The 20,237-nt window shown below is 36.5% G+C and overlaps 1 protein-coding gene across 6 annotated transcripts in view; it reads left to right on the plus strand.

Moving 5' to 3' along the window:
* The window catches only part of LOC137392310 (unconventional myosin-IXb-like), a 119,468-nt gene that overhangs the window by 23,207 nt on the left and 76,024 nt on the right, over positions 1 to 20,237 (plus strand). For all 6 annotated transcript variants that reach the window (XM_068078983.1, XM_068078982.1, XM_068078988.1 and 3 more), the window contains exons 5-12: positions 1,661 to 1,806; positions 5,478 to 5,572; positions 8,066 to 8,128; positions 10,685 to 10,784; positions 16,830 to 16,985; positions 17,528 to 17,695; positions 18,799 to 18,912; positions 19,747 to 19,881. In XM_068078983.1, the coding sequence (XP_067935084.1) occupies positions 1,661 to 1,806; positions 5,478 to 5,572; positions 8,066 to 8,128; positions 10,685 to 10,784; positions 16,830 to 16,985; positions 17,528 to 17,695; positions 18,799 to 18,912; positions 19,747 to 19,881 (977 nt within the window). The remainder of the gene's footprint in view (positions 1 to 1,660; positions 1,807 to 5,477; positions 5,573 to 8,065; positions 8,129 to 10,684; positions 10,785 to 16,829; positions 16,986 to 17,527; positions 17,696 to 18,798; positions 18,913 to 19,746; positions 19,882 to 20,237) is intronic.

Consider the following 20,237-nt stretch of genomic DNA (forward strand, 5'->3'; position numbering starts at 1 on the left):
TGCTATTTGAAAGTATGTGGTAAATTAGGACAATAACAAACATGTTCTTTTTGTTACAATATCTTGTTTCGAGTGTTTTATTTGCATTTTTTAGTGTATGGAAACCAATCAATATATATTTAATTGCTCTATATATAAATAAATTGCACCAACATGCGAGTAAATTGACATACGAGCTCAGTCTCAGAATGCATTAAGCTTGTAAGTCGAAGTATGACTGTAGTTGCAAGCTTCATCTGAAATAAAAAATGTGTGTCATGAGTGGGTGGATTGAACTTTTTTGAATTCCCTTGTCACTTCCACGTAATGCTCAATCAATTACCCGGACATACCACGGAGCTAGTCAATGTATCATGGTGAACGTTATCAATCCCAGCCCGCCGGAGTTGAGCCAGCCAGTTACCACAATCCTAGTTACGAAGGATTTATTAAAATTAGCTTCCTGTGTCTCATAACTAATATCTTCGATCAACATGGATTTCTGTTAAAACCTGTTTGACCTTTCTCAAGATAGTAACTGCAGTTTTCAGTTAGATATCTCCACATGGGCTCTATGGCAATGTCCTTGTCGCAGAGTCTAACTAATCATTTCTATCATGCACTGCCATCTGCCACTATCATCTGCCACTATCATCTGCCACTGATGAGAGCCATACCCCTTCTCTGAACCGTACAAAAAGGTTCAAACCGAAATGAAAAACAGACCAGACATATTTGGACTTTATGAAAACAATATGCTATTAGAAGGTCATTCTAAGAAGGTTTTAATATTTTCACGCATCGGCAAGGTGAAAAAAAAAATGACTCACTTTATGATCTTGACTTTTTTCCTGCCTCTTCTCTGCTTTTATCTGATCAAAACGTGGTTCCACGTGGGCAAGTGGAAGGGGCATCTCATTTTTAGGATCGATGGCGCTATGATGTTTGTGATATATAAAAATATGCAAATCTGGATTCACTTAGGCAAGTTGTTCTGAAAACAAATACACTTTCCTCAACTTAAGACTGATTCTTGCACTCAAACCCCTCCCACTCGGTATGTCATGCCTTTTAGGGATATACAGCTGCGGCCTGTTACCAAAACTATCTTGACCTTCTGAAACGTTATCTATTGAGCTATGGTGCTTCACAAGGTCAACAAATTTTAGTAGGATGAAGTGCTGATCTATATATACAGTATCTCAGTATTTTATGTCATTGTGTGTCCAGTTGTAGCGATAAAATTTTAGGACAACAAACCGCTTCGTTCTGAAATTGATTTTGAAAACTCCAGTTTTGCAGACAGGCGGGCTATCTACTACGCCACACGACCTACTTGCAACACTATAGAATATTTGTGCACATACCTATTACACTTGCCAACCTTTAAGGAGGTGATTGATTAAAATACCAACACTTGGCGCCGTCACCTAGCCGCTTGAACTAATTTACTAGAAGAGAAATATCCCGGACTTCCCCAAAAGGATGCGATAGATATATCTGATGAGGGGCCACTGACACAGTGTACTTTGCCTGAGTGATAGACCGCTGTTTGGGAGATGACAGATCATTTGTATTCCAAGGATTCCCTCATTACATTTATGGTTCTGGCTTACTTGCAGTTCTTGCCATTGAATATGTTTGCCAAGATGTGAACAGTTTGTCTTGATTTGTGCTGTAGTGATATCGGGGGAAAGCGGATCAGGAAAAACAGAAAATACAAACTTCTTATTACATCACTTGACCCAGAATAAACTGGGTCAGCAGCAGAACCATCACGGGCACGGTGTGGAGCAGACGCTTCTTGGGGCTGGGCCCGTCCTTGAGGTGGGTGTTGGGGCTATCGGGTCAGACCTTATAGAACAGATTTTGGCAGTTTGCGATATTTTTGACAGCAAATTCTAACGCGCTCAACGTAATTATGGTTTTTCTTAAGAAAAATTTCCTTATGATATTTGTTTAGTCCTTTCAGAAGTAAACAAAGGTTTTTAGAAACTCGATATGCCGCACATCACGGCTTGCTGCTAGTTCATTTTGTATTGTATTTTATACATATTTCTCAAAAATTCGACATTTCAGTAAGTTATTTTGAATAATTTTTACAGGTGTTTTTTCTTGATGTTTTCCCACGTAGCCTACACTCTATCCTTATTTACTGGCTTGGTAAAGTGCTCTCCAACTCTCTAACAAACAAGTTACCAACATTTACAGAATATTGACATCTTTGGCTGGTATAGCAAGCTTTGTATGAAACCAGTTTCGATTTGCTTTGGGCTAATACATAATTTTACTAGTTGAGACAGCATAACTCACTATTGAAATGCCAAGCCGGAGACCCACAGCACGAGCCAGTCAAATTAATCATATTGACTCACCCTTTTTGGGACTTATGCAGCATTTCTTGGCCAAAGAACAAATTGATGACCATCTATTCCAAAAATTAACTTCGGCACTACCGTGGTAGTTAGCCCATTGGCGTTTATCTTGAAACAGAATCCATTGCTTAAAGGTTGACTTGCAACAAAATTCACATTACAGTTATTTGATATCAAAAGATTCACCGTGTCTTACTCTGCTGCGTTGTAGGTGCAAAATATGTGGAAATGTGATTACAAGCTCTTAAAAGCTCAAAAGCGAAAAATTAATCGCCGCCATCACGAGACTGCCGGAAGTTATAATCTCTTTCCAAAACGGCTCAAATGGGACGTAGTTGTACAAAATGGCTTCATTTTACACTTTCATGCAACCTCATTCGTCGAAATATTTTCAAAATTATACTTCGCCCATTCAATAAAACCATGTCTATTGTTCTTACGCGTCTAATTTATCGTCATTGTAATGCTGTCACTTTCAGCACTGATATCTTATAACCTACCGTGAAAATTCGTTTAATTTTTTAACCTTAGCTCCAAGGAGTACATATCATTGTCCGATAAACATGACGAGTCTGTTGGTCACCTGTGATAATCTAAAAGTGCTGCAGAAATTATTTGCGAAGAATTGGGTCACATGATCAGATTACGACTTGACTATTAGATCAAGCCGAAACAAAACTGTAAAGTGGCGAGCATCTATATTTGAGACAGGGTTTTTGGTAAAACCCGAAGCGTTTGTCATAAACTAGTACTACGATAAGTTTTACAGAACAGTTTTGAGAACATCACGTGACAAAACAATAACCAAATGTAATGACTACGTCAGAGAAATACAATGATTCATATCTACGGGCGGCTTTTCATTTTTGAGCTTTTAAGAGCTTGTAATCACATTTCCACATATTTTGCACCTACAACACAACAGAGTAAGACATGGTGAACCTTTTGATACTAAATAACTGTAATGTGAATTTTGTTGCAAGTCAACCTTTGATGATGTTGCGCTGCTCTTGATATCTATTTACTGCATTTATTAGCTGTGCAAACACTCAGCTCATGTGTCTGCTAAGTAATCTCACAACTTTAAAGTTTTGAGCTCATTTACTTTATAACTAGCCAATAACACGTGTTTCGAGGTGCCGAGAGTTTATTATGATTTTTGGTCGCTATATTGAGCTTGGGGTAGATTTGAAGGAACATAACGGCGTGGCACCATTGTAATGAGCTACATATGTTGACTGATTTTAAGTTGACAACCGCGCTACATTATAACTCTCTGACATAAGAAGTTGTCTGCTCAGTTACCCACATTGTTTGGAATGAGTTTATATTCAGCAAATTTCAATGGATGAATTATTATTCTCTAGATAATGGTGACTCATTTGATCAAATGCTATTTACCTAGTAAAAGCGCCATTGACTCAGCTTATAGTATAGCAGGTCATTGCATTTGTATGTCTTATATATTACTTCTTTATTTGTGGTTTGACTTTTGACATCTTGCTGTCAACAAGCGGCAAGTGTCCTATGATTAGACACTTAACATGACTAGGGGGCTCTGTTTGACTGCTGTACACAGTGATTCATCCCTTGTATTCACGTTCTAATGTCATTATATTTCCTTCTTGACTCGGTTGTCTGATGATGATCATATCTAAATGAAACCTTTGTTTGTATGCTCTAATAGTAGTTACTAGTCACAACTAACAGGTGATTTCGCATGACATCCACCTTCTGACTTTCTGATTGGCCGCTTTTTTCATCTATGTCCTTGTTCTGTCATGAGCTATACGTTAGGATGGTGCTTCATAAATCCCTATTGGGCAGCTGGCAGCTAGGGATATAATCCTTTCAATTGTACTCCAATGCAGTCTGTATATTCTCTCTGTATACATATGAAAGTATTATGCAAGTCTTGTTGTCTTGCATAACCCGTCCGTGAGCAAGGCCTGCACCGCTGCCCACGTATAACATGAGGCGGCAGTAAATGTCAGCAACCGTCTTGCATTACTTTAACCTTTCTCTCATCTTATCATTTCAAAGTGAATCAGCAAATCTTCTCTTTATGAGATTTAATGTAAAAACCTTATAGGCGGGTTAGCATCGGCTGCTGGTCAGCTTATCTCAAGTTATAAATGATAGCGACTTATCCTTCCTCTCTAGGGCCTTATGCCCTCTGCGATGCTCCCCATGGCGACAGCGTACGAAGAATACACAGTCTGCGTAGCTCATTCATAACTATATTTTTAGAACTACAGCGTCTGCTTACTACCCCTTCCCAGAGCTATTGTTGTCGGAAATCGTAGAGCTGTGTGGCTGATATCGTGTTCACCTTGCCAGTTGTACGATATCTGGTCACATACTTGTGGCAACAACCACTTGTGATGGATATTTGTACTGTAAGATGTGCTTAATTGACCTGAACTGCCTTTTCATGTAGAAATGACATTCCGAGTCATGTTCCTAGAGTCCTGAATTTTGATGTGCAAGGGTCATCTTACTTGCTGGAATATCGCAGCTTTTTTTAATCAATAAGTTTATATTGTTTAATATTATTACTCATCTCTATTTATCCTGTCAGAACTTGTATAGCGTGCGACTCAAAGTCATTTTTTAAACACACGCTGCTGTTTATTAGGTTGTCTCAAGGCTGAAGCATACCCGAGAAATGTTTAGCAAATTCACTCGCTAATCCAGCGTGTTGACACCCGTCCGACGCTAGCATGGTTGGTTAACTGATTGTCAGCGAATATGTTTTAAAAAGAACTTAGAAACGCTCCGAAAACAAGTATAAACGAAAGTCTCGAATGCCCTTTGTGGCGTGTTATTCGTAAAATACCTCTATTAACTTCAGCGTGTTTCACCCTTCTGCATGTTTACTCCTTGTGTACTCCAAATCTGTTGATGCAAAATGTCAAAGTGAACAAATGAGAACTGATAGTATGATGACCAACTTTGTGAACTTGGAGTCGGCTAATAAATTCGTTTCGTTAGGCTGACCATGTCAGCGCGTATTGATGCTCATCAGTAAACTAGGTCTAAATTTTTACAGATTTTGGTTTTTTCTTGAAAACATAAAACTTCAGATGTCTGTTGATATCCGTTGATATGATTTTGTTGCAGGCTTTCGGGAATGCGAAGACAGTTCACAATGACAATTCGAGTAGGTTTGGCAAGTTCATTCAAGTCGACTTCAGAAAGAATGGAGCAGTACATGGGTAAGCGTTCTTAGCATAGTTTGTAGGTATGAAAATATCTAATATCTATCTATGTAGCTTTGCTATCACGAGAGCTTTGCTATCACAAGAGCCCGCTGAGATACAATAGTACTAGTTTTTCTATCTTGTGCCTTCGAGGTCAAACGCCGTTCAACAACTAGCTATAGACACCACTGGTAGGTTCCTCACAGCCTCTTTTACATTTCATCTATGTGCTCTAGACTGAAATGTAAGCTTGCGTAACTATCTCTACATTTCCATGACACGGTTAATCCGCAAGTCCTCAAGATAAAAACTGCGAAAACCCGCAAATAAAGCGAGTTTTGTTACTCGCAAATTTTTATCGAATTTTTCATGCTTGCGAAAAATGAAAATTGTGCGAATTTCTTGTGGTACTATCACTCGTAAGAAAGTACCACACATATTATTCCATTTTAAACATTTTTCACCCTTCAGACATTCCTTTCGCAAAAGCGTGTTGTCAATTGAGGCAAGAGTACAGCGATATGACATCTGGTATAAAATTCCTTATGTTTTTTAACAAAGAGCTTGTGTTCATCTGTACATCGTGAATGTCCATTGGAACACTTGAACACACGGTAGCTTAATGTGTGCACAACTCCAAATATGCATCATCTGCAGTATGGAAACAGTGGATGCTTTTCGCTTGGAGTATTAGCAAAATCCGTTATTCACTAAATGACCAAATGAAGCTAGCGTACGAAAATAATTCAAGTGAGCAGTTCAGCTTGTTCTCTTCAGTTTGACATCTCTGGGTTAGATCATCCCTATATCAATTGGTTACGAAGCTTAAGCGATTGCGTTTCCTGGTGATCCAAAAATCTGTAAATTTCGAAGTTGTCCGAGATATTCATGTATGATCACCAACTATGCGGTGACTGTACACCCAGACTTGCTAAAATTTTTTTAATATTTTTGAATTATATTAATATATTTGATTCGAATGAACAAAATATGGATGAAAGAAAATAGAAAAACAAAAGATAAGATAAAAGATGGAAATGGACAATTGTCCACGATATACTATGACTCGTGCGCCTTAAGCATGGTTCCCATATATGTCGCAAAGCACCGGCGACAGCACCACAGGCTATCAGCGGTGAAATGGGAACCTACGCGCCGGGTACCGCCGGTAGTTGCCGGCGGCATCACAATAGTTACGCACTGCTCAAATTTCGCAAAAGACCGCAGGCAAAACCTTCCCGAAATGCACTGTACGGGTAAAGGTCACCATTATAGGAACGGCATGGCGGAGCGAACACTTTATTTGATTACGCAATTATGTTTACGATATTATTAACGATGTTGCTTTTATGTGAACAGATGCCGCCTAGCGTCGCAAGCGTTTTGCTGCGCATGTTACCGCCGAAGTCTCGCAATGGATATGGGAACCAGGCTTAACAAATACCCAACTTAAAAAACTTAGAGAAAATGGTGTTGCATGCTGTAAACTGCTGCAATGAATTGTGAATAGCTAGAATGGTCCAGAAACTGAAGTTAGTACATGGAGGGCGATTACATCTGTGTCTACGCTAGTGATGGGCCGGTATTGGGTTATCCGCTTTTACCGATACCGAGGGATTCTCGATACCGAGGAAACCAATCATTTTCGGTGTCAGCTAGGTATCCGCGGCCGGTTTGATGTGATCGGTATTTATCCGTAAAAGCCTACCGGTAAATGGTTATACGGATATCCGGAGAGATTTTTAAAACGCTTCATGACGAACATGCTAATCTCAGCATGCATTGGCCAACAAATTCAACGAAAATTTCTACGCTTACTGTATCTACTATTATATTACGTTACAATGATAATGCCACCAGCCTTGAAGGTTTGGGAGTTCTACACAGATGGGAGGACGTATAAAAACTCTAACGGGACTGGACTCTAATTGGACTGCGTATAATTATGTGATTACATTACCTGATTACAATATGTGATAGTAAGATTTTTTAAAACTGTTTCAGTATATTTAACAAAGAGAGCCCCTTGCCATTATCTATCTGATTTTTATTATACATAAAGTTTGTATCAATAACTATATTTTTAATAGAATAAACAATAAAAACATCTATCATGAAAATTATATTTCCATCTGTCTTTTCTTTTTTGGCTTTTTAAAACAAGGAGTTTCTTTGCTGTAACAATATACTGCTGACTAAAGAATGATTTTTTGCACAGGCTACTTTTTGCACAACGATAAAAATGGTTCGAGACAGTTATGATTTAAAGTTTAAACCATTTAAAGACACACTGATAACTACATACCGAACAATAGTACCGACAATACCGAACTTTCTTAGTTGGCAAAGGATACCGATGATGGTAAATACCGAGGATACCGATACCGGGAAAACCGATAAAAATGTGCAAGGATATCCGATCCGGCACTAAATTAGATACCGGCCCAACACTAGTCTACGCAGTGGTGCTGCTTTCATCAGCCTTATATTCTATTTGTCCTGTTACAGTGCTAGTGTTGAAAAATATCTACTGGAGAAATCTAGGATTGTCTCTCAGGCTACTAATGAAAGGTATGTTACTATATCTACATACATTGCCATACGCCGTATCAGCTATGTATGCGTTGCTAAATACGTGTATACCTACTCTGACAAAATATGTCTATTGCGTAGCCAATGCATCGGGAATGTATTGCCGATGTGTTGTTTCTAAATAAACCTGTTGGTCTACATCGGTAAAGATCAAACTGGTGGACTGTTATTGGCTAAAATAATTGATTATGACGATCTTGGTTCAATTCTATTCATTTCCAACATAAGCAAGTTGCCTCCAAAGGCTGCGGCGATGCATTTCGTTTGGTCTGTGAACAGTTTGTAATATTTTATGACTTGCTTATAGTCAGGAGACTCGACCAATCTTAATAAATATCAAGCTGTTTGTACACCAGTCAATAAACGGCTGGTCCTGCTATTTGTACACCAGTCGACAAACGGCTGGTCCTGCTATTTGTACACCAGTCGATAAACGGCTGGTCCTGCTGTTTGTACACCAGTCGATAAACGGCTGGTCCTGCTAGATATCAGCGAGGCTGATCATTTAGGACAGTTTATAATTATTTGCTGACCAGGTACAGTCAAACATGGATAACTCGCCCTCGGATAGCTCGAACACATGGTTAATTCGAACGGTTTTTTTGGTCCGTTCCCACGTAGTGATAAATTGCTATAGATAACTCGGACTCAACACTGTTAACTCGAACTGTTTTTTGCCCAACGACTACCGAAACGGTTGTTATCGCTTTAGAAAATCACTTTATTCCAAGCCATAGAGGTAAACCTCAACTTTCCGTAATTCATAAGCGTCATTATTACCACCATCGGAAAAATATTTTTGTCAACGACTTTTCTAAAGGTTTGGTGAAATTTGATTTATACCAAACATCCGCTTAGCGATCGCCCTTCGGAAGCAAGGTAAAGTCAGGTAATCTTTGCATAAACTTAAAGAAAAATTGGCAAAATTGATCGTGGGTAAAACGCTCAAAAGAAAAAGATGTATTTTTTTTAGCATTTCAACAACAATCAAGTTTTGCCAATGTCAATCTAAAAAACGTCCTGGCAATAACATCACCTCAAACAACAAACCAATCTCAAGGGATAGAAAAATCTATACTTTTTGATAAAAACGTTTTAAGCTTTACATTAGAAGCATTTAATTTGAAACAAGCCATTAGAGCTTTTGATTTATATTATAGTTTGTATATGTGCATGTATCTACTAATAAAGAAGTAAATACATGGACTTGTGACAGTGCTCTGATAACTTGAACGCTCTGATAATTCGAACACTTTCGCTCGGTCCCGTGAAGTTCGAGTTATCCATGTTTGACTGTATTCACCAAATAATTGATTGAAGTCCAATATGATCGATTTCCATTTTTGTATGATTATTCTCATACCATAACCAATTGGAAATACTGCTAGGCCTACCTAGTGTGGTTGTTTGTTCACGAACAACCATGGTTTTCCCTTTTAAATATGCTCCGCAGTAGTATTTATGATATTTCATACAAAGTGATATCAAATTCACTTGATCTTCGTTGTTACACACAACTGTTACAATTTCTTCGACTTTAGGAACGAGAGTAGTCACTTTAGTTAAAGATATTTTTAAACATATATTTTACTTCAAAAATAGGCCTTTCAATATGCTTAACAGGGCATGAACTTGTTTGAAACTTTTCGTTCATGTATTCGTGCAGCAATTTGATTAAAAATAACCTATCATATTTCTCTTTGTTTAATTTACTAGCATTCATTTTCTGTTTGGGAAACACAGGAAATAAAATTTATATTATATTAGCATTATTTTTAACAAAAATATCAACATTTAATTTTTATCATGATTTATTACAAACTTTTTAATATCTCAGTAATGGCAAATGGCTGCCACTAGAATTTGCTACATTTTATCTGCCATTGTATAAACAAGTTTGAATATCCATGAATCGCTTAAAGCTGGCTAAGCTTGCGTTTAAGGAAGTATTTACAAGTAGGTTTAGGATTTGGTAAGTGTGCAGAAACAGCTATCATTACAATCATAGTAATCGTTATATTGAAAGAGAGTCATCCCTCTTTTGCAGTTTTTAAATGAAGGTGTTCCTTCTTAACCTCTGAACTTAGGAGACATTGATGCTCTTGAAACCAATTAGAATGAGAGAAATGAATAACAATGAAAAGCACGGTGTTTATATTATTTTATCTGGAGTATCATGAAGAAAACATTCACAAGATTTATTGTGCTTTTACCTTTAGTGCGGATATGATCATAATGCAACATCAGCCTGTATACAGTATTTCTACTTGTACAGTGCCTACTTACTTAGCCTTAGCCCAATCCTTGGCAAGGCTAACAATGTATTTTAGGTGATGTAATATAATTGGCTATATCTCGCGTTTTGGAATAATCAACCTTTGACTGTATTGTCTTTCACTCTTATCTCTCTATTGTCCATGGAGATATAAGCCTTCCTGTGCCCCGAGATATGACTCATGGCATTTCTATCTTGTTTATTTTAAGTATTATCTGTTCTAATCACTGCCTGATTGGTCATTATCCTCCCCTTGACAGGAACTATCACGTCTTCTATTACCTGCTCAGCGGTGCTCCTGATGACCTATCAAGAGAACTCTTTCTCCTCGATGCCAAGGAGTATCACTATCTTAACCAGGTGTGTGTCAGCACTCCTTTATTTAAAGGTTGACAGAGTGCGGCTATACAGGCTTAAGATTGGATGGTTTTATGTCCCAGTTCACTTTCATCAAAACTAGATGACTCGGAATAAAGTGCAAGGTCCATGACTCAAGGCAACCTTAACATAACAACATATGAGCAAATATTTGTACGCTGTGCCTGTTGTATGTAAATGTTCACAATGGTGAGGTGTTGTAAATGTCTAGAAGCATCATGGATTTACACGTGAATGTAAGAGGCTGATGATGGAACTTGATAAAGAAACGTAAATATTAATATATCAGAGTGATCACCATAAACATAATACCAACATTACGGTAACTTGACTTACACAGAGTGACTTACGGTAACTTGCTATCTCTATCACTACCTACACCCTGGCTGTCTCTTACATCACTACGACTATATTTTCCTTTGCTTGTCTCCATTTTATTGGAACAATTCAAAGCCCTTTTCATTGATTAATTCTATAGTTATAAATTAATAGTTTTTTAGTTTCTTATTTTTATACGTAAGTATCGCTAACATTCCATAATGATCTTTGTTATGTTTTCACTGTGGAAAGAATTAGGTGAATGACACTATATTTTTATGTGGCAACATTGATCCAACGTACAACTGCTTTAGTGGCTATGTAGATCTCAGAATGATTTATAATCATATGTAGAGGTTACACCGTACAATAAAACTGGCTGAATATCCAAATAGTACAGCGGCAAGGTTTAGGTTTACTCTCTGCTCAATTCAGTGATAGTATGTACATCATGTGAGCTTTTGAAGATGTAATTGCGTCAAATTTGAGTTGATTTTAAAAGAAAGTATATTTTTTTGTCTATAAGTTGATATGTTGTTTGTTGCGTTAGGCGATCTCATTGTCAAGATATTTGAAGATTAAAATCGAAAAAATTGATCGCGGTAAAAAAACATGCCCGGACTTACCCAAACTAATGTAATGCGTGATACAGCCTGTCTCCATCTTTCGTATTCGCATCGGCTATTGCAATAAAAGTCTAGTCTTACGTGGCTTTATTGGCATATATTTTATTTTGTATTTGCTGATGTTTTTCTAAAATAAAATTTTAAATTCAGCTACAGATACATTGTTATCAATGTCTCAAATGCCTCAAACAAGGGAAATTAAAAACTTGTCATATTAGCTTCCTCTAAATGCTGTGTAAACATCTTAGTACCGACTACCAATTCTACCGGTCTACGGTAACTATGTCAAGCAAACTATGTAGAATAAGGTCTTTGTATCTGCCCAGTTCCGTCGCTACCCACACCGAAAACTAGTTTTCTACTAAGTAAAATAAGCAAGCTGCATCTTTGAAAAGAATATGTGGCGAAACCAACTACATTCCTGGTCATATTTGATTAGTTGATTCAAGTACTAAACAAATGGTCGAGCTATGCAAACGTATCTGTCGATACAGCTCTGATTACACTCTGAAAATGCTCTTGAACACATTTTCACCTTGTTAGCACATTCTATTAATATTAGATCCGATGAAAACATTCAGTTTTTTTATGAAAATTTTGCTACTTGCTGGTGAAATTGGACTTTAACCCATTCAGGACTAATTAGTTATTGGTTGACTGCTCCCCCAGCCTAATTAATTTTTCACTAGCCTTACAATTAAAATAGAGCTACACAAAATTGTGTATAACTAGAGTTCTTTTTAAAATAATCTTGATTTGTTTTTTGCAGCTTAACAAAGACATTCCAGGCTACAATGTGATATAAATTTTTGTGCACCTTTACAAATTCTACTGACCACAATTCCTAATAATTCTGTGAACTTTTTTTTTATCAAAATTGTTTTTTATGTTTCGTAGCAGCTCACAAGCAGTTTTTTGATACTGAAATTGTTGGACCTATGTTAGATTGATAGCAAACTTTATCAGCAGCAAATAAAAAAAAGATTTCTCAATTCCGAGCAATAGAACAAGTGTTACTAGCTTCTAACCAACACTACGTCACTGACAGTTTTATCAATTATATAATCAAACAATTTGTTAATTTATATTGAAATGCATTGCAGAGGTTATTATGAATATATTATGCATAAAAAATACTCAAGTTACCAGCTAACAGACAATGAATTACCAGCAAAAAAAATATGTGTAAAAATACAGTGAAATATATTGTAAAAAATACAGTAAAAATGAATATGCATGAAAACGAAACAATATATACATGTATAATAAGGGTGTGTTCATTAAAAAATTATGACACTGAGAGTTATTTGATGCCAACTACACATGTATATTTGCTGCCATTATAAGTTAGTTGATGCAGTATTCATCAGATATTGGTGTTGAAGCCCTAGGCTCATCATCAACGGCGTCATCACTCACAAGCCCTTGACTGTCTTCACCTTCATGTAGCAAATATGATACAGCCTAAAAAAATTGTGCTTTAGTAGCTTTTCAGGGTAAATACCTGATAACAAATTGAAAATAAGTAGTCTACTGCAGCTAACAATTGGTAATACAAATTGCAAATATTTTTTGATACTGTAAATATAAACACAAAAAGTCATGAAGATGATTACTGTGGTAAGTGTCCCCTATCGACCAATATTAGAGCCTAGTGGTTAGGGCTAGTTTATAGTAGATGTTGAGGTTGAGAACTATACGCTTGACTAATTGTGGGTTGAACAATTGGATATAAATGAAATAAGAAATTTTTATTATCTTGTAGTTCTACAAGGAAATCATAAAACTATTCTTTATTGTGGGGTAATAGAGTGATGAGTTCATGCTGCAAAAAGATCTAAATTTTATTGGATTGAAAATGTTATAATCATGTGTATCATGAAAAAAATCCATATCTTACACTGTTAGAATAAAGTTTGTTAGAAATTCACAAGAAAAATTTCGGCTTTTTATCGTTTTTTTTTCGGTAAAATTCTATAAATAGCCACATGAAACTTACCTTCTTCCATCAGAAAATTCTCATTTTCTTCTTGAACATTACTTTTGTTGCTATTTTCTTCCCCTGAGCTGATTGCCGCATCTAATTCACTTAAAAATTTTGCCATCGTTCGGATAAACCTTTTCCAAAATGGCGATCATCAAATTTCCAAAACAGTTGATATCTATCACATAATTTGTTAGTTAAAACTTTTTTGTCCAATCACATATTTGGTATCAAAATGATGCCCAGACTCTTAAACTTCGTTTGGTGAATGAATAAAACCGATGTACTTAAACAGCTAAGCAATAGAGCAAATCAAAGTTTAACCCGAGTACTTCGGGAATGGGCCCTGGAGAGCACAACTCTTCCCGAGGTATTCGGGAACAGTCCTGAGTGGGTTAAGGTCCTGTTAGGCCATTTTCAGCTGGAACAATCTCTTAACACCTGAGTGTTATATTCAGAGTCTTTTATGTAGAAACACCACATTTCAAGTCGGTTGAAACGCCTTTTTTTTGCTGACAAAAAATAATTCTGCGTCTTTTTTTACAAAATGCTAGTCCAGAGGTTCTAAATGTTTCAACCAACCGTAATCTATTTTCAGAGCAACGATCTTTGTCTTGCCGTATGCGCAGACCATTTACTTAATTGATACATTCATATGACCACCGATAATGTTTAGTACAACTAGCCCTTGGTTTGACCTTGAGAGACAAACTTCACCCATACATCGCTAGAATACTTGACTTTTTAAGTCTGCAAACTCATAGAAATCATGATAATATTAAAAATGATCAGAAGTCATATAAGTAAGAGTAGTATTTTATCTGTCTTGGCAATGATTTAATGTTATTCACAAAATAATAGTGAAATTCAATTATCAGTTTTTTTTACGATCGCTCTATACGTAAAGTTTAAATGTTTTCTATTCATTTGTCAGCTTACACTGACCAGGTACCAGGTACCAGCTTACAGGTTCTTGAAGATGCTTTCATTCATCTTAAAACATCCGAGAACACCCAGAACCTGATCAAATAAGTTTCACAAAGTTTGCCTCGGGTGTTCTCTTTCATTTATAATATATAGTCTTTATATAATATATAGTCTTTATAATATATAGTCTTTCTACCACTCTCAAATAATGAGGAAAGTCTTGCCGCTCATTTATTATTCGCTACAATTATTTGTATAATCGAGGAACAGGTTTGATGTCATATAGAAGTATAGCCACTTTCTAGAAATTGTTATAGATTAATTTTCCTGCATTTTTAATGTAACCGTGTAAGTTTTTATTTATGAAAGTCATTTGTATATTTTACAACTTGTGGATACTAAACTTTGTCATAAAGGCTGCAGTCGCAGTGCGCTTACATTTAAATGGCTTGTATACACCCTAATCGGTTGTTATAAGTTGAAAGCACTTCTGCGCTAAAAAAAGTTTTATAAATTTTTCACGATTCCGAAATACATTTTAAACCGAATGGAAGATTAGTGTTTTGTGGTATTTAGGATGCTGGAACATAACTTAATAAGTTGTTTCAAGAAGTGAGCTGTTTACTATTATTCTAACTAAACAATACTTTACTAAGCCTTAAGTGAAATACAGTAAGATTGTACATGTAGGTCAAGGTCAAGAGGTGGACATATGAGTAATACAATGTACATGTGGGTCATGAGGTGAACATATGATCAATACGATGTACATGTAGCACAAGAGGTGAACATATGATCAATGCGATGTACATGTAGGTCAAGAGGTGAACATATGATTAATACGATGTACATGTAGGTCAAGAGGGGAACATATGATCAATACGATGTACATGTAGGTCAAGAGGTGAACATATGATCAATACGATGTACATGTAGGTCAAGAGGTGAAGATATGATTAATATGATGTACATGGTCAAGAGGGGAACATATGATTAATACGATGTACATGTAGGTCAAGAGGGGAACATATGATCAATACGATGTACATGTAGGTCATGAGGTGAACATGTGATTAATACGATGTACATGTAGGTCAAGAGGGGAACATATAGTCTATTATAGGGTACTGCTTCTTTTCACCTTGAAGGCATTAAAACATAGTAGATCTGATGAAGCATTTAGCATAAATTTGTTATAATAGCTACCAAATATTAACATCTTTAGCCTGATGAAAAGGTTTGACAAGAAGATACGAATGCTGTCTAGTCATGTCATTGGAAGCGATGTGATGCGTAATGTAATGGAATTTACTATAGTATTTATGTTCAGTGATGAGACATACACGCTCTCTCGTCTATTACAACTCCACTTGCAAGTGGGTCTCATGAACCTATTTCATAGTAGCCTTGGCTCATCAAAAGGAGAGAAGCTCATTGCGCCTCTCCCCCTCCGCCACAAATACCTTATTCTATGTTTTTGTTGTTGTTAGTTCAACGCGCAAATCCTTTTGCTAGTCAAAATCTCAAAATGTTAACAATAGACCACGCAGCTATCTATTGTTCTTTTCTATTACTTCTACTTAATCTCTTTGTGTAGTTCTGGGTTCGAAGAGAAGGCAATTCCTAGGGAAAATATTTAAAGTGATTTGTGAAATAATGGTCAAGTTTTGATATTTGGTTACATACATTGTATATCCTATGTTTTTAAAGGATACAAAAACACTCCATCAGCTATCATATCGCTTTTGAATAATGCTAAATCCTTGTATGTATTTAAATAGGATGGTTTTTAATTGATTTCTCTTTGGCGCTAGGCTAGTTACAGTGTGTCTGCATTGACTCGAATATAATTAAATTTTCACTTTTTTTTAAGTACTTAGCTGGCTACTGCAAAGATGGATATAGAACGGTGTTTACTTTCTGTATCGTCGATGAAAAGGAAACAAATTCCACATTATTTCAGTCATAACTAACATGAGATTGCGTTGATTCTTAAAATTTTTGCATTATTTCCTTTAAGGGAATGCTGCACGACCTCTAGTTTGTTTATGGCCATCGCTTTTGATATTGTGTAGAAGTTCTTCCTTTAGATTTTTATTCATTTATGACTTTGTGTGTTCACGTGTAAAAAGCTGCATTTCCTGCATGATTGCACGTTCCATTTAATGGCAGAGTGGTTGCTACACAAATCCTGGAGAGAATGAAGTAGATGAATTTGAAAGATTGACAAGCTCGATGAAGATTGTTGGTTTCAAACCGGATCTACAAAAGAGAATATTTGCCGTCATTTCGGCTATACTTCTTCTTAGCAATGTCGAATTTATCAAGGTGAGTTGTTTTTAGTGGGAGTTATGTTACCCTTTGAGTCCTAGCGACAGCTCAATAGCGCTGCGTTACACATCTGATTGCAAATATTATTTCCCGCGTTGCCAGTGCATTAGTCGGTGTTTGTTCATGTACTGCCAATGCATTTGTTAATAGTTGTTCATGCTTTGCCATGCAGTGTTATTCATGACATGTCACTGTGGAGCATATCTTCTAGCTGCTCCTCTTGCTAGTAATTGTTGTTCTGATATTTTAACTTGTAACAACATTTGTTGGTATTTATTGTGAAAAGCTCTACGATGATAAAGTTCGATGCATACTCTCCTAACGGCAACTCCACAAGTCAGAATTTATAGGGTTGGCATTCGATTGCCTTTGCACCCACAACATCCAGCCCCTGATAGATCAGACACGAGGCTTATCAAAACTAGCTGCAGCTGTGCAGCCAAAGACCTTCACCTTCATTTTTGTTTACTAAACCAAACGTGCTGAAGTAAATTGGTTTCTTGAAGCGATTGGTTGTTGACCTTGACCTTCTGTTGCAGAAGCACACATATCACTACGATGATGCGGTGCAGGTAAAGAACCTTGAGCTTGTATCAAGGATCTGCAAGCTGCTCGATGTCAAGGAAGAAGCGTTTCTCGAGGCCCTCACTTCCAAGAGAACGATAGCTGGCGGGGAGACGATGGTCGTAAGGTACAAGTTGGAAGATGTAAGTTGCAATCCTCTAGATTTGACAAAGATAATTGCCTCATTGGATGTGAATACATTTATAATAGGAGCACATGGATGCTCTTTCTCAGGCAATATCAGTGGAACTCGCTACCTAGTTTTCAATTATATTACCTGCTTGTGGTTGATTATACGTGTTTCTGTTTATGCTTGTTGAGGATTTAAGATGAAGGGTTACACTAAAACAAGTTGATTTAATAGCAAGTGTTGCAACCAGCATGATCATAGCGGTAATAATTAGTAGTAACTTACTAAGAATTGGGAGTTTTAGTGCCAGCAGAGTAGAAAAGAGTTAATATAAAACTCCCCAACTTTTCCTCTTCTAACATAACATGTTCTTTAACCCACTTGACAGTTAGGAATTGTTTTGTTTATCAATTATGGAAATCTTGTTAATTCACTACTTTTCATCCGCTGAAACGAATAGTGGAAACGAATAGTGGCTTATAGTCAAATGAAGGTAATAGTGGAACTAATTCTGATAAGCTAAATTTGGTAACTGATGTGATTTGGTTAGAGAGGTCTTTCATTGCACAGCCATTGACTTCTATTATAAAGCCTCTTATTAATTATTATTATAGTATGAAATTTTGATGTTTAGAAAGGTCGGCATATTAGATAATCTGATCAGACAATATACGGACCAATCGCTTCTCAACAACAAGGCCACAATGAAGTTAGTCGTTCTTGTGGAGTTATCCTCTCAACTCAATATAGCTGAAAATAACGCGTTACACTTCAAACCGTTGTGGCATAGAGGTGTTACTTCATGCATTTATCTTTGTTTTTAGGCATCAATGGGATATACAATAAATGGGGTCTTTCTTTGTGAATTTTGAACAAATATAAGTATATTTGTTTTCTGAATGGTTTGTAAGATGCATCAATTCATTTTTGTTAATCCCGACACCATGACTTTAAAAAAAAACTTTGGCGATACATTTCCATCATGCGTTACCATGGAGACGGGTTAACTCGCCTATGAGCCTTCTCCATTAGGATTTTGAATCACTGTACATCCAGACAGATGCTATTGTTATATGTATATGTACAGTTAACTACTTTGTACCGCATGTGTTATAGGCAATATCAGCTCGGGATGCAATGGCCAAGTGTTTGTATGGTGCTATATTTGATTGGATAGTCTGGCAGATTAATCATGCCCTCTTCCAGAAGCAAGACCACAAGGATAGCAAGGTACTCCTACTCTGTTGTTTTATAGCGCTTGTTCTACGCTACGCGGTGTATGTAGTCTGTGTCTAGTTGGCGTGTGTGTAGTTAGCGTGTGTGGGCATTCGTCCGTTAACTTTCCATTTTATGAGCAGTATGGAAACCCAAGGAATATGGTACTTCCAGATGTTAGTTAAACGTTGATCATTATAAAGTGTTTCATGGGTCACCGAGTGAACAAGGCATCTTTGGTTTGGCAAATGGCTTTTCTTATACCTACAATTGAAAAGGTCATTTGCTATTAATGAGGCTAATCAAATGGCCATTATTAAGAAAGAAGTTTTGCATAGTATTTAATGTATTTAAAAAAACAAAAAGGCTGCTGAAAGTACCTGTTCAAAGACTTGAGGTTAAAGGTTAACCTATATTTCCAGAACTGTCTCTTGCTTCTTGACGATCCTCTGATATTGTTTCATTTGCTTCTTTATTTTATGTTTCAAAGTCTAGTGTAAACTATGCCCAGAATGTTTGTCCTTCCACACACGACAAACATCCACCATCGTACGTTTCAGTTTATGAACTTTCCCCTTCGCAATACTCCTCTTCTCCTTCGCACCACTATTAGGTTACCAATTTTCAAAACCCATTTGTTCAACTCACTCAATAATTCGTGATTTCTGTCTTCCAATTTTTTTATTGCGGTATGTAAGAAAAACATAATTTTGTTGTGATTAATAATTTCAATAACAAGTTATACATATACACACAAATTAAGTGTACTATTTACTTTACCATTAACTATTTATGTTCAAGGTTGTGCAATTCCTTGTATTATCTCACATATTACTTTTACGTTCATAGAGCAACTCGATTGGCGTCCTCGACATATTTGGCTTTGAAGACTTTTGCCAAAACAGCTTTGAGCAGTTCTGCATCAACTACGCCAACGAGCACCTGCAATACTATTTTAATCAGCATATCTTCAAATATGAGCAGGTACTTCCTTTCACCTGTACGCTGACCTCCAGCTGACTGGCTGACACAGATTGAAGAGGTTTACTGTGTCAAGTACAGTCATACTTCGACTTACGAGCTTAATGCGTTCTGAGACTGAGCTCGTATGTCAATTTACTCGCATGTTGGTGCAATTTATTTATATATAGAACAATTAAATATATATTGATTGGTTTCCATACTCTAAAAATGCAAATAAAACACTCAAAACAAGATATTGTAACAGAAAGAACATGTTGGTTATTGTCCTAACATACCACATGCTTTTAAAAAGCAACAAATAAAAATAATGCAAGAAAATGTGATAAATTAAAATGTAAAATTAAATACATACAATA

This window comes from Watersipora subatra, chromosome 3, assembly GCF_963576615.1.
Source record: "Watersipora subatra chromosome 3, tzWatSuba1.1, whole genome shotgun sequence".
NCBI lineage: Eukaryota > Metazoa > Bryozoa > Gymnolaemata > Cheilostomatida > Watersiporidae > Watersipora > Watersipora subatra.